The sequence below is a fragment of the Manacus candei genome, unplaced genomic scaffold (genome assembly GCF_025592945.1).
Source record: "Manacus candei isolate 608988 ecotype Guabito, Panama unplaced genomic scaffold, ASM2559294v1 h1tg000018l, whole genome shotgun sequence".
Classification (NCBI taxonomy): Eukaryota; Metazoa; Chordata; class Aves; order Passeriformes; family Pipridae; genus Manacus; species Manacus candei.
Genome location: NW_026138066.1, coordinates 1943642 through 1965985, shown reverse-complemented (window position 1 = coordinate 1965985; position 22344 = coordinate 1943642). Strand labels below are relative to the sequence as shown.

The 22344-nt window shown below is 34.1% G+C and overlaps 1 protein-coding gene across 4 annotated transcripts in view; it reads right to left on the bottom strand.

Moving 5' to 3' along the window:
* Positions 1 to 22344, bottom strand: part of CFAP54 (cilia and flagella associated protein 54) — a 105937-nt gene that overhangs the window by 30623 nt on the left and 52970 nt on the right. For all 4 annotated transcript variants that reach the window (XM_051784028.1, XM_051784024.1, XM_051784025.1 and 1 more), the window contains 19 exons: positions 20933 to 21151; positions 20390 to 20526; positions 18583 to 18728; positions 17689 to 17916; positions 17250 to 17473; positions 17015 to 17150; positions 15245 to 15359; positions 14530 to 14682; positions 13845 to 14042; positions 12924 to 13011; positions 12283 to 12489; positions 10685 to 10751; positions 8818 to 9000; positions 6335 to 6421; positions 5541 to 5663; positions 3991 to 4044; positions 2428 to 2644; positions 1998 to 2092; positions 266 to 435 (listed from right to left, as the gene is read on the bottom strand). In XM_051784028.1, the coding sequence (XP_051639988.1) occupies positions 266 to 435; positions 1998 to 2092; positions 2428 to 2644; positions 3991 to 4044; positions 5541 to 5663; positions 6335 to 6421; positions 8818 to 9000; positions 10685 to 10751; positions 12283 to 12489; positions 12924 to 13011; positions 13845 to 14042; positions 14530 to 14682; positions 15245 to 15359; positions 17015 to 17150; positions 17250 to 17473; positions 17689 to 17916; positions 18583 to 18728; positions 20390 to 20526; positions 20933 to 21151 (2847 nt within the window). The remainder of the gene's footprint in view (positions 1 to 265; positions 436 to 1997; positions 2093 to 2427; positions 2645 to 3990; positions 4045 to 5540; positions 5664 to 6334; positions 6422 to 8817; positions 9001 to 10684; positions 10752 to 12282; positions 12490 to 12923; positions 13012 to 13844; positions 14043 to 14529; positions 14683 to 15244; positions 15360 to 17014; positions 17151 to 17249; positions 17474 to 17688; positions 17917 to 18582; positions 18729 to 20389; positions 20527 to 20932; positions 21152 to 22344) is intronic.

Here is a 22344-nt window from a genome sequence, read left to right as displayed (position 1 = left end):
TGTAACCTTTTATTTGTTTTTATATAACACTGTGTCACAAAAACAGCTCACAGAGAAATCATATAGATGATCACAGTTTAAAAAGTAAAATAAAACAATAATGAAAAAATTAAATGCCTGTGTATCTTACATTTGTAAACTTAATAATGAAGTTTTTACAGATGACTATTAAGACTTAGAATATTAATGTAGAAATAAAGAAATTTTTTAAAGATCTTTGGTAGTCAAGACTGTGCAAGATAAAGTTGTTCATAACATTACTTACCTGAAAGCTGCTTGATGCCTTTGCTGAGAAATATAAGCAAGCTCAAGTTTGGCCTCAATAAGAGCCTCTAAATCTTCCGCAGAATACCGAGATGTGTTCCCATCATATTTTTCCTGTATGTTCTGTACAAGATGGCTAAGACTTTCTTCAGCTTCTGTCAATAAAATCCCCTAGAGAAGAACACAGTGTTGTATGATTTCAAAAAATAAAGAAATAAAAAATTTCTTTGAAAGTATTTTTTTTCTGTTATAGCCTGCTATCACCGCACCTTAAAATAAATCAACTTAAGTGCAATATGCCTTTGCTATAAATGGGGTGGCTGTATGTGTAATTTTGCTTTTCTTAGGTTTATAGAATTATTGTGTTCAAAGCAGCAACATCTTAACTGTGCCTGTATTATTTATTGCCTACATATTTTAAGGCTCAGCAATATTACTCACTAATTTCCCATTCCTTATCTAATAGCTATACGTGATAATTTTATACTATACTACTAGCTATGCTTCATAATTTTAAGCAATAAAATACAGTATTAAAAACAACACTAAAGATGTTGCAAGAAGTATTGCATTCTTTACTAGCTATACTTTGACATATCCTTGAGTGCAGTATATATCCTGAAAGCTTGACTATAATTTACAGTCTTTCCGTGAAAAACAAATCTAAAAAGAAGTTAATTATAAAGAAAAGCTCAACTGTGGAGCTTTAAGCAGAATTAAAAATTAATTTAAAGGTCTGTATCATCCAATACCTTTTTTTGATCAGTTTCATCAATGAATTCAGAGCTCTACTTCAAAATAAAAAAACAAATACAACAACAAAAAACCAACCAAATAAAAAACCAAACCAAAACCAAAAACCAAAACCAAACCAAACAAAAAAAAACCCACAACAAAAAAACCCCAAAAGAATAGAACTATTAAAGAAAAATCAGAAGGGTAAGAAATATCTCTTATATCAGCCCTATAAAAATTAAATTATTATTTCTATTTTAGTTATTTTCAAGATGCTATTTTCAAGTTATACTAAAACTTTCAATTTTTAGTTATGACCTATACCAACTGCAATACAAAATCATCTTCCATTCTCCAGATGTATTTTGTGCATTACTTTGTTTGTAACAATGGCCAAAGTAGATACTCCCAAGACCCCTTTGAAATAAGAGTATGTCAGTCCTTAATTTTGGTTTTTTTGTGATGCGAAACTGCCAAACATAAAGTTTACAATTAAACAAAAAAAAATACAACCAAACAAAACCCCTTCAAACAAAGAAGTTAATAAGCTGTGGTATGTTTTCTTCAAAATAAAGTATCAGAAAGAACAACATGTAAAATTTGAGACATTGCACATATGGTAGAGAATGGTTTTCCATTCATTTGTAGAGCATACTGCACCATCAAAGAGTCTCTGACATTCTACAGGTGGCATCCTCTGAAAGGAGATGATTTTATCTTGAAATCCCATTCAGTCTTTACCCTTTATGCTCTATCATACTATATCAGTCATATTGAGATCTGATTGTGAAAATATTTCCCATCATTTGAAAAACTGCACCAAACAATCAACATTTCATGCATGCCTAGTAAGATTACAGTCAGATTAGAAACAGAAATTTCTAGTCCCCTCATTCATGCCATCCTCTCATCATAACTTCTGTTACACTGAAAGCGTTAGCATGTTTTTGGCAAAATTTGCAGTTTCTTAATCCTTTTTTCCTAAAAACCAAAATTACCTTCAGCATGGCCATATTTAATTCATCTTTACAGTCAACAAGCTGCACCATTTTGTCTCTTTGTTCCTTTTGTCTTGAATTCTGATCAGCATCAACTGTCAAATACAGATAAAATACAGATAGACACAGAACCAAAGCATTCTCAGTAATTTGAAGAATATGGCCCTTTTCTCTCTACCTACAATGGGGACTTTCAATATCAAAATAAGTAAGTAATAATGAAATACAACTCTAATATTAGAGACACTAGCTAAAAAAATCTTGACAAACCTTAATGCTTATTACTTCAATAATTACTGGTTTTTAGCAACATTTAATATTAATATTGCTCATAATATGACATATTGATTCATATGCAGTTAAAAGCAGAAAAAACATGCTTGAAACAAGTTGCAGAATAAATGTGCTTTTCCACCATCCTTATAATTACCTTTTATTTTTGATGCTGCAGTTTTGCTTGGCTCCATCAAGCTGTTGTCGTCACCAGAATATACATGTTTTTCAACTTTTGCAGGTATATTATTTATTGTGGCAGAAAGACAAATAATGAAATGCATTTTGACTAAGGTTAATTTATTCATAATTTGTTGGTTGCACAGTGGCGCCATTGTTAAAGATAGACTCCAATTAAATATGTCTTCCAGTACCTACAACAAAGTCAGCAATTCGGACCATTTGAAATTACATATTTTACATTTTTCTTTAGCAAGACATATTCTGCTTCTATTAATAATTACACTTATCAACAACTAACATGAATAATATTAGTAATATGTTCCGTTCTGAGTAAGTTGTTGGTTTTCTTTCCAAACTTCACCCCTTAGTAGCACTTGTTACAGTTTCAGTGATCAGTTTTTCAGCAGAAGGTACATCTATGAAGCTACAGCTCTTACTCTGCGCAAGTTCTAGTTTTCTGCATTGTGGGTAAATTTGTAGTTCAGAAATCTCAACTCTAAGGAATGTGTGTTGTTACAATTCACCCTATCTAGAAAGACTAAGCAAAGGAAAAAAGTCTTTTATGAGACCATTCCAGTGTATTTCATGGAATCTTTTTGTTATTCATTATAGCGTCCTTGTTTTATCTCAAGTTTAATATCCACATTTCAAATTAATAAATTTAGAAGTTGAAATTCTACACAGATTTGGGAAATCATAAGGAAACCAGTAAAAGCCCCACATGCACTGTGAAGTGTTCCAATCAAAAGCTCAGGATAATGCACTACTTCAAAATAAATCTGAAATTGGTGAGATCAAAAGCTGTAAAGACAGACTTCTCATTTCTGTCTTCTAATATCAACTGTTGTAGAAGACACACAAGACTACTGTAAACAAAACAGAGAAAAGTGTACGGGAAAAGTGTAGGGGGTTTAATTTATTTAATGGTACAACTTTTTTACATTCTGCTAACATTTACCCCTGCTAACTCAATGGATCTGTGACAAGGTTAATAAAAGGAAATTACTAAAAGAGAAAAACACAAAATAAGTTATGGATGAATATGTGATTTTAAATAAAATGACAAAATGACTGTTCATCAACTGGTTCACACCGTTTTAATTTTTTTGTTCCTCCAGAAATGGACTTCAATTCCCATCTGAAATAGGACAAGTCTGTGAAGACAGCTCTGGTTGATAGAAATGATGACATTAAATGACTGATATTCTCAGTATTTTAGCAGCATAAACACCAGACCTTATATATCACAACAAAACCTGAATCATTCTACTAGTGTTTTGCACAGACAAGTAACAGATTTGTACATATTAGGTCTTCCATATGAAAAATGGTGATAATGGTACTTGCCCCTCCCTTGAGAGGTCTGCCATAAAATTAAAATTTAGGAAATGGTAATCCATTTAGAAGAATATGTTTTCTATTAACTGGGTTTCTTGATAACAAGTAGCGTTTCTGAACTAGATAATCTCTGTCTTAAGCCAGAGAAATAAATATTTATGTATAGCATAAAACTTTTAACTCTTTCAGATTTTTTTACCTGCAAATTTGTAACAGTCATGAGAGATTTTGAGGAGTCAAATTTCTGTAATGCCTGTAAAAGAGACAAAACCAAAAATAAGTAATGTGTTAAAATATGAGTATAAAATAAATGAGTTGGCAGAGCAGTGGACAAGGGTAAAGGAAGCCGACATGAAGTCATAGAGATGGGTTAGGAATTCCCTTTTAAGCACTAGCCTCTAATTATCACCAGATTAGAAATACCATAGAAATGTCATTAGAAATTCCATATATTGCATATATGGAAAGTGGCTGTACAACCAAGTTAAATCCATGTTGCTGTCAAAAGGGGTGTCCTCACCTGTCCCATTAGTCTTCTACCAAACAGAGTCTTAGAATCATTCAGAGGTTGAAAAAGACCTTTAAGATCATCATGTCCAACCGTAAAACTAATGCTGCCAAGTCCCACTAAACCACGTCCCTAAGCACAACATCTACACATCTTTTAAATGCCTTCAGTGATAGTGTCACTTCCCTGGGCAGCCTGTTCCAATGCTTGACATCCCTTTTGGTGAAGAAATTTCCTCTACTATTCAATCTAAACTTCACCTGGTGTTCAGTCCAGATCTCTAGTGCTGGCACACATACTTTATGATGTCACCTACACAAAGGCACCACTCCGATAGGGGAGACCTTGATTACATTCATCCAGGATTAAATCAATAGATTATTTTGGTACGGGCTAGGAAAACAAGGAAACGATACACCACTGTTATGGGGGAAGCTTGCCCAATAACCCAATCTGCCTGCACAGGTATGCTCATGGGTAAGACAAAAGTCCAGGTCAATTGTTAACAGCTTCCAATCCTTGTAGCGCATCAGCGGGTAGATATTGAGAAAATCAAACTGGTCTGAGGTGATGTGACTGTCAAGGCTGAGGGCATCAAGAGGTTGCACTGCCCAGCATCTCCTGCTGCTGCCCCTGCCCTGCCCAGGACCCCATATCAGCCCCCTGGGACGATCAGTGGGCCAGTCTCCAGCTCCCCACAGCCCTGCCCTCCCACAGCCCCTGCGAGCTGTCCTCGGCCAGACCCAGCAGCCCTGTGCGGCCATCCTGGGGCTGTGTCTGAGCCCGGTTCTTCTCCCCATGCTTGACCCTGACCTGCACCTGCAGGCTGATGTCCCGGCACAGCCCCAGCCTGTCTCTGGCCCCAGAGAGGTGCCACTGGGCTGGGGCTGCTCCAGCTGCCCTTCAGCTGCCCTGCTCCTGGTTGGGGCAGTGGGAGTTCGGCCACTAATGGTGCAAGGACTTTATCCATATTTCTCATATGAATACTTATGAAATCACTTTTTCTTTTACAGTATTATCTGCAGTACTCACTGTATAAAACAGCACATATGTTTCAAAATCGATTTTTTTGTTCCTGTTTTTCAGTGAGAGAAATTAATGTCATTCAGTGTCTACTATTTGACCCATCTATTGAAAGAAACGTAGGAATTTCTTGGGAATATGTAATAACTTGCAGATACGGAGTATGTGCAGTTTCATGAAGAAAATGGAGTGTTCGATATTATACTTCTCTGGTATACCTTCACTTGTTCAGTTGTTCTGTATCCTTCAGGTATTTTCCATGGAATTCTCTCTCCACAGTTAAGCAAAGACAGTTCATGAAAGGCCTCTGTAAAAAATCCTATATCTGTAAGTACTTTAATCTGTGAAAAAATAAAAAAATAAATTACCTAACCCATATTAGCATTTCCTGAAAATAATCTAAAACCAATAATACTTTGACTCTTAATACCTGTTAGATTCCTTAAAATAAAAAAAAACAAAAACAAAACCCCACAAATCAATAAGAAAAAAAATTTAAAACAAAACAAACAAGCAAACATTAGTGAAATGACAAAAATCCATTCCCAGGTTCAGTGGAGCCTTGTTCCACCATGATAGTGATAACAAATCCAAAAGTGAACATTTTGAATAAAAAAAATCATTGATGTTTTGCACTTGAGAAAACATTTAAAAGAAAAGTAGAACAAGATAAAAAATATCAATTAAAAAGTTTAGATTCAGGAAGGAAAACCTTCTCTTCGTTAAACAGAGAGTAGAAAGAAATGATGGAAGCACTCAACAGCCTCTGTAGAAACTTGACAGTAAAACTGTATAAATAACTCTGCACACTGCTAAAATTGAGAATATAAATAATAATTGCCTTTAGAAAGTAGCCCTACAACCTGTTCTGCTAAGAAACTAAGCAACAGCTGAACTTCGGAGCATTATTTTTCATAGTAGTGATATATGAAGATTAAATTGACTACATTTAACAAAGAAATGAAAAGTTTATTTGAAATACAATGTGTTGTGAGAAAGCTTGTTTGATTACCTTGAAGATTCTCCCTTCAATGCATTTAGCTGGGTCCTTACAAATCTCAGAAACAATATATTGGTATAACGTGAACAATGGTAAAATCTGTAGTAAAATAGTATGTCATCTAGTTATAAACATCATACAGGGTACAATTAGGGAAACACACATTGCAATTACATATCACAAATACAGAGATAATATGGGATTACTGCTTTGACTGTCACATATCACCACTACTTCTCTTATGCTCTATGAAAGATGAATGTGTTAAAAAGTTCTTCAACTGGCTAAAGCTACCCTTTATACCACCTTATGTGCAACTCATAACCTAGCAAGTGAATTTTCTCCAAATTATTCTCTGTGTTCAAGGTGGGGTTTTTTACTACATCATTAGAGAGTAAACCTATTGGAAATAAGTTGATATAAGGGATTTCTAAAACTCTCTGCATCTTGATGCCATATTTTTTCAATATATATAACAGAAGAATAGAATTCTGTAAGCTTTATAAAATAAATACAATTAAGTCCTGCAACTCTCTAAGTGAAATTACACCAATTGTAAACTAAACTAGACAGTGATGAGGCTTATTGACAAATTCATTTGTATTCATTTCAAATTGAACGTTTTTGTAGGGGCAACTAAAAAAAAAAACCTCTAACATTTTAAAATTGAGTTCTATTAAAGTATACAGAATGTATACCCTTCGAATATCTGAAGGGGGCCTACAGGGAGAGGGACTCTTTGTCAGGAGCTGTAGTGATAGGACAAGGAGTAATGGATACAAATTGAAAGAGCAGAAATTTAGGTTAGATATTAGGGAGAAGTCCTTTATTGTCAGGGTGGAGATGCACTGGAACAGGTTACCCAGGGAGGCTGTGAATGCCTCAGCCCTGACAGTAATCAAGGCCAGGTTGGATAAGGCCTTGAGCAACCTAGTCTGATAGGAGGTGTCCCTCCCCATGGCAGGGAAGGTTGGGACTAGAAGATCTCTAAAGTCCCTTCCAACCCTCAACATTCTACGATTCTATTATTTATTGTTATATAATATTTCAGAAAAAGACGATTCTTTCCTAACAGATTTATTTGTTATTGAAAATGAAAGAACTTCCAAAATTTAATTACTGCTCAGTTTTTACATTAAAGCTCCACTTTAAAATGCCCTCAAGCTTGGAAAATGCTAAAAGCATTGTTAGATTTTTGGCAAATTCACTTGAAGTTTTCATAACGTAGCTTAACACTTCTGAATTTGGATTACAAATGCTTGAGGCAAATGTTTTAATTGTACCCATACAGTTTCCTACTGATATTTTGAAGAAGACAAAATTAGTCTTTGAAGTTTCATTTTTAATAAAACTTGAATCTTGATGTATTTTGATTTAAGTGTCAAATCAACTTAGTGCCCACCATCCAAAACATTCCCACACAATAAGCATTCAGTGGAAATGAAGCCCTCATCCTGCTAAAACTGCATTGCTTTGACCATGATCTATGACCTGGATCTATATTCTGCTGGTACAAGTGCAGAAAGAATCAAAAGTGTGCATGGCCACATGAAGCAAGCAGTCAAATTAAGTGCCCCTGCCTCCAGGTAACTGTCTGCTCCTTGATTTTACTTGATCTCCCACAGCAAGGACACTTAGATAAATAAGCTAAATAAGTAAGCTAAATAACAAAGTGAACAATGGAAGGTAAGATAGACAGCCAAAAGAAATCAATCCAACAAATGGCTCGCTGACAAAAAAAAGGTGTAACATCTTTCTGCCTCCTCCTAACTCCTCTTCCATCTCTACCACTTAGCCTTTTCTTACTCCTCTGCTGCCAGCCATGCGATCTTTCCCCCCTCCCTGGCATTGGCTCTGCTACTTGCAAGATCTTCCCACAGGTGCATTCAACTCATTAAAGTGGGAGGAAATACTTTTTCTGAAGGAGAGTTTTGTCATGCTTAGAGTTATTTATAGAGTTACATAATAACACCTGACATGAAATTCTGTTAGAGCATACAGGATTAAACTAAAACAGAATTGCATCTTTTTCAGTCCTAGTAAGCAATTCAATCTATTTATTCCAAGGCACCTTTGAAAGAAGTTGGATTAAAGTCAAAATGGTCAGACATTGAATGGAGGAAATAAGCACATGATCAACGTTAAGAGGGAAAGGCAGAAGGGACTTTTATTTACTGAATGTGAATGTAAAATTAATGAAAGCATTCTGGACATAATGCATTTAAGGTAATTCTCAGTACAGTGTATTTTAAATTGTATATAATAGATTTCCTCTAAAATGCCTAAGCTAAATGAACCATGTGTTGTCATCTTCCAGAATAAACAAGTTCCCTGGACATCTAAAACTTGTATACCTTGCTCTATCTCAGTGCCACAGAACTAACTATTACAAGTATTTTGCTAGAGGTTCTGAGGAATCTCTTAGGTACACCCACAGAGAAAAGTAAGACTTGTTGTCTTACAATTCATTTCCAGAGTATGAAAATAATACTTACTATTAAATTTTGTTTTGCACAATGTAGTTCAAACATAAGGAAATCCAGACTTGCAACTACAGTAGAGATATCAGCTCTGTAGCGATCAGAGAACAGGTCAATACCAGGAATAAGAATATTTGTTTCATATTGTACAAAGTCACAATCGGATGTCGGATGTGGAAGAGAAGCTCTAAACAGAGTCTGAAAGGAATAATAAACTATTTGTGAAAAGATGTATAGGTATTAGTGAAATAAACTCCAACTCATAAATGACTTCATAAATGAAACTCCATCAATGCCTTAAGCATCCAGCTGTTTCCAGAAAAATACATTAAAAACCTTTACGTGTGAACTTGATGGAGGAAAAAAAGGCTATAAATAGTCTAAGGACAGTATCTCTCCCATCATTTCTGGGAGAATTGCTGACTGTAAGGCCAGTTAAAAGCTAGTTCCACCCTAGTTACACCTTTAACTAGGTCACTTAGTGCAGCTTATCAGCTAGTGCAGCTTAAATCATATAACTAAAAACAACATGAAATTTAAGGAAATCATTTAAATGTTTCTGCTTTAAAAATGGAGGAGTGCTAGCATTGTATCTGATGCTGGATATTCCTTCCCAACTGTGTTTATTTTGGTGTGATTAGCAATAATATCCTAGAGAAATTTGCATTTACATACTCGGATTTGAGATATTAACAAGCCTAAAGCCTATACCAGAGGTGGAATTTAAATAAGGTTATAAAAGATTTCCAATTCAAAGAACAAATTATGGGCTTGAACTTCACAAGGTACAGTGACAGTAATTGATTATATTATTCAAGACAATCACCCTGCAAGCTGGTCCTTCCCAATTAATATCAGACCCACTTCAGTCAAGTTACAATTATTTCAACTGGAACAAATGCTTACTACTATTTCTGTCAAAAGGAGGAATCACCATTATTCAGCTTTGTAATTGTTCAGGATTACAGTGCTAGAAGTTGGTAAAAATTATCCTTTATCTTTGTTTCTTCAATTTGTGCTTCCTTTGGTGAACTTAAATAGATTTTTAGTGTAGCCTAGCACAGGTCACACAGTTACAGTCACGGCACAAGATAGTAGAAAACAGCATTGCTTGGTTTTGGAAGAAGACAGATAACTTCCTGAAGCTGCACTGGGATGAGTAATCATTGATCCAGTAGAGTACAACTGGCAGAATACTTGCTGTTTTTTTTCCTATAGTACTTTAGTTACCAGGATCTTAAAACTTCCATTTAAAAGTGAACCGTAATGCTTTTTTTCTTCTATATTTTTTTCTGGAAGTTTGCAAACTTAATTTTAATGATCTTACTTTCTTTGTAGGCGAAACTGAATCATTTTTACTATCCTCTACTTTTAGTGTTAACTTCCTATAGAGCTGAGATTTTAGTATTACAAACTAATATCTTTCAGTGCTAAAAAAGATTCAAAAATTTCTTTTTCTAAAGAGTCTGTGCCCTTGGTTGAAAATTTAAAACAATCTGTGAAGACTCTACAGATCTAAAAGAGAACACTGCTGTTGTTGATGTCATTCAGCTCTTCCTGAGCAGAATAGTTCAAGAGAAGAAAAATATATTTGACTGTCAAATATTTTAGTCATCTTCACTTTTCAGTATTTCATTATTTCTCTGAGACACTAGCCTCCTATTGAAGTGATAATTTTTAAGCTGTAATACAGGAATACTGTTAAAAAACAAAGAATAAAAACATCGTATCTAATGTGCATAAATCCTCAACTACCTCTGATCTACATTTTTCCTTTACAATCAAAATAAAAAGAAAAATATTTTAACAGAGGGTCATTGAGATTTAAGTTTTAGAAGCAATTTGACAACCTCATGAATTTGAACTGAAATTACATTCTTACCTTAAAAAGTATAGCAGAAAAATAGCAGTATTTTGTTCTTAATCTCACCTGTGCTGTTGTTATATACCTAAAGTACAACAAATAATAAGAAATATGAATGTGCCCCTCCATATAAATTATTGAAATTCTTTTTTTTTAGTCTAATGTAATAATGATACTAACACAATGTAGATGTTTTCCCTACTGGAAAACAGCTGCCTGTTCTGTAGATAGGTGCTCAGTAATGCCGTGCAAAGAAAGAAGCACTTGACCCTTTAAAGACATACCTAGACAAAAGTGAGTTGTGAAGATTCTCTTTAAAGAAGAGAACCAGGCAATTTAAGTGAAAAATTAATCTCATGCAGGACTAAAAAGATAAAGCAGATTAGGCAACTCACACCTTAAAGTGTGTTTCTTTCCATAAAGGAAGCCTAAGATAACTAGCACATGTGAATTTTTCACATGATAAGTGTCTAGCTGAATTTAATGACTCCCACACAGTACCTTAGCAGAGCTTTAAACCATACGGGTAGCAGGGTACTACTCTCATCTACATGAATCTTTAATTCAATATTAGAATCCTTTAATCTGCATTTTACAGCCTGTGACTAAGTTGCTGTAGAAAGACCAACTCAAAGGAAAGATGTTTAACAGTCCAAGTCAGGCCTGCACACAAAAGAACCGCCTGAAGGAGAAGCCAGAATTTGGAATGCACATATTGGCAGCAAAGGAATAGTATACAGTGCAGCAAAGAGGTGCCACAAACACCTGTAAAAGCAGGATTGGGTCTTGCCTGCTTGGACCCGAGACTGAACCACAGCTCAGAATTAGAAGAGCTGTGGTTTACAATCCACTTAAACTCACTCCTTTTCCTTTTGGGTGCTAATTCTAAGTGTGGCAATGACAGTTAATCCTGAAATACCCATGTTAATACTTTCAAAGCTGCCTTGGTTTACAGATATTTTACAGTGCTATTAATATGATCTGCTCCACTGATAAGGCAGTTTACTGGGATGAAGCTCTGCCTTTTCATGGTTATAATGTTTCCAAGGTCATTTAAAGCTGTCTTGGATACTTCTAAATTTTATGTTTTGTCAATACATTGAGGAACAGCAAAGAATTACATCCATAGTGTTTTACCAGCAGTCAAGGAGTATTGGATGGAAATATTTATTGATGGTAGACTTTAATGCAGTAATTCAAATTTCTTTTAGTTTTAATTCACCAGAACACTAGTACTTTAGGCAGTAAATCTGCTCTCAAGATACATTAATATTTAATTTGTGCAATGACTTGGGAGATGTGATATTTTGATTGAAAATCAATATGACTGTAAAATCCTATATAAAATGTCTTTTTATCATTTTGTTTTATTTCAGTGATCTCTCCATATAATATACAGCTACAATTATGATCAAAGATGAGCACTCAAGGAAAGGGAACAAACAATATTCACCAAAAGAGCAGTTTTCTTCCTGGAAGGAAAAATTCCTCTGCTTTTGACGAGTCCTTTATACCAACTCTTTATTGTTCTTTAATTAATTTCAAATTGCATAATATCCTGAATGACCAATTTGTTTAAAATATGAAAGAAATACATATATAGATAAGATACTTACTGAGCTATCTTAGCCACTAAGACTGCTGCATGTAAACAACCCCAAACTCCAGCCTGAGAAAGAAATTTCTGACTCATATCAGTCCATCTTCCAACTGCAAAGCAGTCTGTAGCATCTTTTGGTAAATCTAACTCTTGCCAGTTGTTAAGAGCATCAGCAATGTTGAGTGTTTCATCAAGGGCTTGACTCCAATATTTAAAAGCAGCTCTGTGACATAAAAAACATGGTGTTGCTGACATTTTCCAAAGTAAGATAAGACTTGCTTCATTTGTCTGTTATTGCCTGAGATATAACTAATTCTGATTGGGTCAAAAACTTAAATACAGTCTCTACAACACAGAAATGACACCATTCCTGGCCAAAAAATTTATTGGAACTCAAATTAAATCAACAAGCAACAGATATTGCTTCTTAAAAACACAGAGATACAAAATTAATTTGCTTAATGGCAATTAGGTAACTAAGAAAAATAAACAATGTCTAGGAAAAAAGCCTTTCAAAACATACACAATAGTGAGTTAGAAGAAAGAAGTTATAAGGACTTGAGGACAGCACAAGAACTTACACGACAGTTGAGGGGTATAGGACTGCCAATCAAAAAAAAATGAAACTATGCATTTTTTAACACAGTAAATATGTACCTTTTGTTTCCAGCATAAAAGTGAAGATTTCCAAGTTCATGTACAGCCTGTACCTTGAGGTCTCTCTGCTTATTCATTTCAAGGATTCCTGTTATTTATTTTTAATCGATTAAAAAAAAATAGTCACATCACTAAACCAGTTCTTGAATTGTGAACAAATTTTGCTTGAGTAGACATGAATTCACATGTAATTCAATGCACGATTTTTCTTTTTTAAATTTAGTGGACTTGTATATCTTACCTTAAAACCTACTATTTCTTATTTCTACTAACTTTGAAAACAAGAGTAGGACCTAAGTTTTTGTAGTTTTATGTTTTCAGATCTCTCAGATTTCTTTCTCTGGGAGATAAAATGCAAAGGAGGTCATTGGCCCTGCTAAACAACACTGCCTGCATAGAGCTTCTATTTTAATCCCTTACTTCAAATAAAATCACTTAGAGCATGTATTAACCTAGTACACTTGACCTGTTTTGCCATACAGCAAAAAGTAGTAGTAGTGAGGAGCTGTAACTGTATGAGTAAAGCCATAATAGAATGTAAGATGGAAGCTAAGTAACTCTATCTCATTCAAATGTATAAAATCTGAAAAGTCTTTTTGCTAGAAGAAAAAAAACCTGTCACGGAATTAAAATTAATCTGCTAAACATTACATCAAATTCTGAATTGTGGATTCATCAGTATAACACCACTGAAGTAATGCTTTTTCATAAGATAGCTGGAGAGATTATGATCTAACTAGTGTCTTATTTAGCATCTAATGCAGATTTTCTCAGTCAACAGGAAGAAGTATTGTGTATTCCTGGAAACCAGCTTTCAGTTACAGCTGTCTGACAGAGCAAAATAATACTGGAATAAACATATATAAACACAGGCAGAATGTTACTATTAGTTGTAAGCAGAAATTTATGAAAAAAAATTACCTATTGTTTGTTCATAGGAAGAGATAATTACTGAAAGCTGTGACTGTGGTATTGGTTTACTTTCCACCATACTGGAGAAATTAAATTTTTCTTGAGAAAGATCACATGGTGTTGGTAGAAATATCAATTCAGCTCCCACGTTAAATTTCAGCTTCTTCTTTGAAGAGATATGACTGCCGATTGCTTTTCCATCATTTTCTAGATCAAAAAAGTGATATATATGATCAGATTGGAAAAGTATCATACTATTTCTAGCACCACAAATATTTCCACACCACATTAGTCAAGCAAATATACAATTCCCGAGCAGCTTATTTTCATTTGGTTTCTTATCCTATAATTCTGAGTGTCTCCTAATTAAAATTATTGGACATAATTCATTGGTCAGTGTAACCAAATGAAAATATGTGCTCTACTAGTGAAAACAAATTTGGGAAAATCTGCCAGTCAGTCCTCTGCCAGAGGTATGGTTGCAGACAGACAAGTGACACAGTTGCATAAAAATAAAAGTCAGGCTTAGAGCTTGTGCTTATAGAACTTCATATATAGCTTCATATTCTATCTTTTTTTTTAGTTGTCAATAACAATAAAACTTAAATTTAGAAAAATCTGTTCCTTTCACTCTTTATTATTTTAAATGCATATACATTTCATTAAATGAGAAACACTTCAATAAATAACTCACCTTGTGTGTGTGCAAGAAATAATGAAAGTAGTTTTCTGCTGTGTCTTAGCGCTCTGCTGTGATATTTAGACTTCTGCAGAGTTTCTCTAAAACATCTCAGTGTATCATTCACATCAAGAGGCACACAAACTAGGGCTTTTGCCTGACTGTGATCTAAAAAGAATTAATAATATGGAGAACAATTTTGTAATACATATAGAAATACTTTTAGTAAATCACCCTGTAAAACATATTTGAACAATTTTGGAACTTTAAAATTAAAGCATATTAAAATTTTCACTTCTGTTTCCTGTTGGTTTATGAATTACATGAGATTGTTAATCACCAGGAACATCGATTCTATCGATAACAGTGCTGGTTCACACTAACTTCTGGTTACATTGCTGGGTATCCAACAATACTGACAGTAAACTGGACCAAGACCATCAAGCTCACTCACATACTGTAGTTCATCTGACATCTGGATGACAGCTGTTTTTCTCTGCTTTCAGATACAGTCTGAATATATTTTGAAAGATCTTGACGTTACTACCCATCCAAAATATTAAGAACAATAAATTTGAAGACAAAGTTGAGTTTATATTAAAAGAAACATTATAGGAGTAGTGAAGGAACTACAATAAGAAGGAAGGGAAAAAAAACCAAAAATCCAGTATGGAACAAAGAAAAGAGTTTGGCAGAAAAGAGAACACACAATACTGAAATGTGCTCTGACCTGTAGAATCATTTTTCATCTCAGGATAGAAAAAGGATCCAGGAAAAATCTCTTCACTGGCTGAACGGGCAACAGGCAGCTGTAATTTGTGTCCTATATAGTTTCTGCAACTCATCTAAAAAGCAAGTTTTGTTTCATGATAATTGGATAATATTCAGAAAAATCAATGTTTGGTGCTTTTAGTTAAGTATCGAAACAGTCATATGACAAAATAAAAAGGACTAATTAACAAAGACACCAATGATCTGTAACTAGTGTTCTTGTTAGTAAGAGGTGAAACATTCACACCACCTAAAAATTGGATATAAGTGTTTTGAAGTTATTGAACTAAACTCGTATTGTATTTGGTATTTGCCATAATCATGAGAAACTCCTCAATGTTCATCAAAGATTCCACATTTCTTTCTTCAGATGAATGCATGATTGCACAGGACCTGTCACTGCAAATGTGCCTAAAGGGCATGTTGTCTATAAAACACAATGCAATGCTGCATAGGGATATACAAAATACCTCTAAGCAAGTAACAGAAGCAGTCTAATCCTGTCAAAGAAGCAAACCTCCACACTTCTATAAAGGACTAATCTAGAAGAGACTTTTTATTTTGCTAATGTAGTTACATCACTTCAGAAGCAGAAGAACCAATTCAGGACTATTTCTAGACTCTCTGAATGGCCCTGCATTACAAAATGTAGCCATAACCTGCAAATCTCCAACTCGATAATGTCTTTTTTGAACAATACTTATTACTATTAACCAAAACCAGTCTTTATTCTGTAAGCTGTCTTTCAAAACTATGATTACTTTTCCAAAATGCTCAGTTATCAGCAGTATGTGGTGGTTTGCCATGGTGCCCTTTTTTAGACACAGGACTATGCTCTGAATAGCAGGGCCTGAAAGAAGTCAGCAGGAAACAGCTGACAGAAAGATAAGACAGAGCACACCTCAGCTGCCTTTCATGAGCCAGGAGTGACTTCAGAGTCCCTACAAGCCCTGGGCACCAGTGTTCTGTCTCTACAAAAGACAGTGGCTCCTGAACCCCATGTTCATGTTCAGAACAAACATCTTTGGTATTCCAAATGCCACTTTCCCCACCTCTGCTTCAAGTCCTGTCTTTATATTAGTAATAGAAACATATTAAAAATACCCACAGTGTGACTGACTTTAGCAAAACTTCTTAGAAATAAACCTTACATTAACAAAATAAAAAGGAAAATCCTAATTTCTAATAGGTAATTTGATGAAAAATTTCCAAGTGTCACTGTTAAATATATAGAGCCATGGTTTTTAATGAGAGGTACTTGCTGAGCACCCTAGGGGATTTTTTGTGGTGATCAAGTTTTTTATTGGCATTGTCAGTGTTTGGGCTAACTCAGTTTTACTAGCTTTGTTCTTTATGAGCAGTGTTTCAATGCAGAAATACAGCAATCTTTGTATTTAATTTTAATTAATCACAAAGATTGCACAATAGCCACATAAATGTCTTCAGGTTAAAAGAGTGGCATTAAGAACTAACATGAAATTAGATTTAGGCTTATAATATGGAATGTGTACGTATTGCACGGAAAAAATGTTTCTTGGGTCATCTGCTTCTCTTGCAATCATGTAATACAAGCCTTTTCATGCACTGAAATTAATTATGTTCATTAATTTATTATAATTGACTATTTGGGAACATTATGAGAAAACATATTAATCTAACTAGTGAAAGTGCTTCTCCATATTTAGTTCACATTATGAGTCAGTGCCCCCAAAAGAAATCTATGTTTCACCTTATGTGCAGTATCAGACAGGTATTGTAAGAAATGAGATTCATGGCTGTCTGGGCCACTGGTTTGCTCTATCCTTTCCAGCAGCTGCCTCTGAGCATACACCAGCAATGGACTCACTTGTTCTGTGTATCTCTCACTGGAAAAAAAAGTAAATTATAGTAATTAAGCAAAATAATCATATATTGAACTCCACAGTGTTAGTTTTTTAGTTTTTATTGGAGCTGGTGTAACTTACTGTGTAAATATATTAAATTGAACAGTTATGTGTACCAGTGCTTCCCACTTCTTCATTTGATATAACAATTCTATCGTTTTAAGAATCAGATTACATATCCATTTCAAGTCAACCACATTCACATCATCCAGGGGAGGCTGTGGATGAAGATTCGAACCACCATTCTCATCCATAATACCTCCTAAACAACTGGGAATGCAGAAGTCTCCCTCAGGTTCCACAATCTACAGGGAAAAAACATTATTCTACCTGTTATTTTCAAATGTGTTTTTAGGACAAATCAATTACAAAGATTAGAAAAAACTGTAATCAGCTAAAAAACTCGTTACAGAGAATAACTTGTATATATATTGCAGAGTATAATGGAAGAAAGAGAAAACTACTTCTAGTAAAGATGTAATAATAAAGAGTATATTGGTTTAATAAAACCAATTTCTACCTTAAGAGAACTGCTTGCTTGTAGTTCAGTTATCATATCAATCATCATGTCTGATGCCAGATAAAATGGCAACCAGATGGTGTTCCTAAGAAAACCCCAGGTAATGGGAAATGTATCCCTATGGGAATGTGAATGGTTAGCAATCAATTGTAATTCTTGCGTATAGTTCCAAAGTTCTCGACAAGCATTTTGAAGCAATGTCCAGTGGCCACCACGGTGAGCAAGAATCTATGTAATTAAAATATAATAAACAAAGTATAATTATACTTTTGAAATGCAGAAATTAAAAGCTTCATTCTTTTATTGCAAAACTTAGGCATAAGTAATCTTTCAGAATTACAGTCTAAGCGTTATAGAACCTTAATTTTTAAATTTTCATAGGAGGACTAATTTATAATTGAATTTAATTGTTGGTTTTGGTGTGAGAATAAGAAATAAAAATTAATTCACACCACCTATATGTGTATTTTTATTTGGGTTCAGAAGAGTAGTTAGTCTGCATTTCCTTTCAATCACTGGTTCTTCTGTTTATAGTGTGACATTCACTAGGACCTGTAAAGGGAAAGGTAAGTCTGCAAGTATTTTCAGAAAATTTAACAAACATGAGAAGGAAAGTTATGAAGATGAAATGAAAAATAGAACAATTACATTAAATTATTTTACATTTTATAGAAATATACATTATGACTGATGATATGTCTGATATTTTGTACATTGTACTCAGACATTTTTCAGATGTGAAATCATTGCTTCTACCCAGTGAAATTTTTTTTGAAGTTTCTGAAGTTTGTTTTTTTTAATGTAGAAAGTAGTAAGTATTGTAATGCAATGTTACAATAAATAAATAAATAAATAAATAACAATTAATAATTTTAATAAGAAATCGTATCTTACTACTGCTCTTCTTAAATGCAAGAAGATTTCTGTAAAATGCTTCAATAAAGTGGTATTTGACAGAAACTGGTTCTGCTCTTCTTTTGTTGTTTGAGTTTGAGGAGTTCGACTCTGTTTAATTCTGCGCTTAGAAGATTTATCTGTATCTGAAAAGTAAAAGTTGACTGGTTAAAAATTAGTTAAAGTTCTCAAAAAAACCATAAAAAATAATTTAAAAAAAATCAATCAGCTAGGATTTTCCTGTGGCAGCTAAATACTTAAATGGTACGAAATGCCAATGTTAAGGTTATCATATTTGTAAGGTTATGATATTTAAAATATAAGATGTTTTTACTTAAGCATTGGGAGAAGCAGGGAGGAAAATAAGTTCAAGCAAAATAGTAACAGGTACCAAATAGTTTTCAGCCTCAAAGCCAAAACACGACCTTCACAGAAGTTAAGTTTTAGGCAAGAAATCACTTGACAAGCTCCCAAGAATCCCTCTGAAACAGAGGTCTCTTAAAAGAAGACATTAGGAAAAAAGGAAGATTTCTGACAAATTCTCAGGTATGTGTATAATTGCTTCATTATTTTACTCATACCAAATATCCCCCAAGGAGGAACACAGAAGTTCATGGTTCTGGAATACAATAATACTTGAACTATAGGTTTCGGGCAGAAGCTAATTTCAAGCTATATAGTATTTGAACTATATGGCAAACTACACACTTTATGTAATTCTTTTTATTCAGAATTGTTGCAAAGGCTAGGAGATAGCAAACAGGACTTTTATCAGGTTTCAGCAACTTTTAGTGACTTGTAAGCATCAAGACAAAACTGTTTAGCTAAAAGTAAGCTGTTGCAAAGAGAATCAGTGAATTCAAGTCCTAGGTTTCGCCACACCTCCTTGAAAAAGGCAAAGAGGACAGTTGATTCTACTTAAGGAAATCCCACATGGAATGACAGGAGAATTTTGATCTGTACAGTTCTGGCACAATATGTCCCTGAAGCACTATTGAAAAGACGAGGCTTGTGATTTCTTTTTGAACTTATGGAGCCTAGGCAGAATACTTTGTGTTGACTTGCATGTTATCACTAACATCTGAGGAAATCAAGGTCCTGCATTTCACAGTTACCCACAAACAGGAACCTTTTGCCTTCTATTGAAATCTCACAGGATATAATTGATAAAAGCTGGAATAATAAAACAGTAGAATGTGAAAGACAGAGAATTGAAGTGAAAGTGGTAGAAAATAAAAAATTGGTCCTGAGGTAGCTTCTTGACACAGAAAATACTGGAGAGTACATAGTAGAGAAGGAAAACTAAATTCTACTTAAAACTTGAAAGATAATAATAAACTTCGGTCTGTAATTTTAAGAATGACTTACAGAATGAACCAGGAAATTACTGACCTGCTAGGAAATGTAAAGGAAACTACAGATAGATTAGAAACCTCAGAAACAGAAACAAATTGTCAATGCATTCAGAATAATCTGGAATATTATCAATGTAATAGCTCTAGGTAGTTATAAACTTTTTACTAAAGTATAGGATAAAGAATAACTACTTGGTAAAATGTAACATATTTATCAAATACAGTAAAAAATGCTCACAATTATTAGATATGTCTCATATACTTGTTATACTAGGTATGCCAAAAAAGTACAGAGGACAACTGAAATCTAGAAATGTCTTCTCTTAACTTGGCGTAACTGTTTTTCCAAAGGTGATGTGGAGAACTAATGATGGAGGTCAAGACAGAATTTAAGAGAGAGGAAAAGTTAAGTTGAACTGGATTTCAGCTGTGCACCCAATAAAAGTTCTTACCAGTTTGGTTTTCGGTCGTTTCCAACTTTTCAAGGAGAGGCGGAGTTGGTTTTCTCATGTTACTCTCTGTGGCTTCTCTCACCATCACAGTGCCAGAATTGTTTAGTGAGAATATCTCTGGATCCAAAATATTGTAACTGTAGAATGGGAGAAAGAGAAGAAAGCACCAAAAAAACCCCAGACACAATAACAAAAAGAATTCAGAATACGCAAATTCAGTTTCTCAGAAGTGATTACTTTCCTACAGCTTCAGGAATCAGAAATAATGAATGACAGCCAAAAGTTATAAGGAACCAAAAAACAACACAGATAACATATTTCAAAGCTGTCATCTGACCAAACAAGTGAGTAACCAAAAATATGCATGATGTCCACATGATAGAAAGCAAAACTTGTTACACAGTAAATCAATTTGTATTTGGAAGTGGAACTGTTCCTATGACAAACTGACTGATGACATTGTCATTCAGATCTGCCTGCATTAACAGCAATAATACAATAATCTATATTAGTAGCAATGACTGATATTGCAGTAAGATATACCTCTCCAAATGCTGTGAACCACAAATTCCAATATTATATTGCTCTTCCAGGTTCTTTTTAAATAAGTGGTAGTGTGCAACTGCTAGATAGATATTCATCTGGGACTTCCAGGGCATCTCTTCAAGACACATGTGACGAAACCTTCTTCGCTTTATGTAATCACCCAGCAGTACCACTAAGGTCTGTTGAGCTGCTTTTTGCAACTTTTCCTTGCCTTTCCTAACCAAAACATAAGAAGTAGCAAAAAATGAAACTGTGTTTTCCTGAAGTTCTAGAAAAGAAAATTATGGTAAAGATACACAAAAGTATACCATTGCATATCCACAGACTTACATTAACTCCGAAGCATGTGACATTTCTAACGAAAAGATTTTTGCTTTACTCAAGAAAAGCAATTATGTTTTCCCTCTCTAAGTGCACTTAATACACATTAAATCCTATTTTATATTTTACCAACTTCCATGATATTTACCTTAGTACTTAAGAAAGTTTAGTTCTGTGTTTGAAGTTATTTGTGCCTGAATCATCCAAACAGTATTATAGCAAATACAATGTGCTTCACACAGTCTGTTCAGGAGATGGAGGGTCTACTATTACACTATGAATTTGGATAATTCTTTTTATTGCTTTGCTTTGGTAGCTAATCATCCTCACTGTGAAGAAAACAAACTATTTCAGATTTAGATGCCTGGCTTTAATTTCCAGCCATAGTTTTTTATACATTTCTCTGCCAGAGCAAACAATTCTGTATTACCTTGCATGCGTACATTGCTATACGCAAACCAAATGTCATTTTTAATTTTTTTTTAATAAACTAAATTATTTTTTCTGTCTGTTTTCCATCTTTAAAATGTGGGCAGAATAGTATACTGAATAGAATTATGATCATATTATACAGTACTACTATTATGTAAGATACAAAAGAGTGGCTGAAAAAGCAAAAAACCCAGGGTAAGTTTAACATCTCCACTTCTGCTGAAAGCCATGAAAATTATTTTAAGCAAGGTGGAGTTTTTTCTGTCAAGGAGGAAAAAAATGGATGGCTTGGGTGAATATTTAGAAGATTATATGTAAGACTTTTTTAGGTTATTTAAAACATTTTCAGAATAAATTACATGATTGCTTATGTGCAAATATTCACAGTTTTCTACTTGCTAATTGCTGGAAGCATAAGTGACCAAAACACCAGGAAATGAATACTACATATTCTTTTAGGTCAGAAGGTAGTGTTATTATTAACATATACAAGTACCTACCAAAAAAGAGGTGAGTGAATATAGATTTGTTTTTATCAAGAAAAAGTTTTCTGAGAGCTACAGAACAGATAGTCCAAAAAGACTAGCACAAGGATGAAATCATTCTGAAACCACCTGAACATCAGGAAATAATAAACATTTTTTATTAGATTTGTG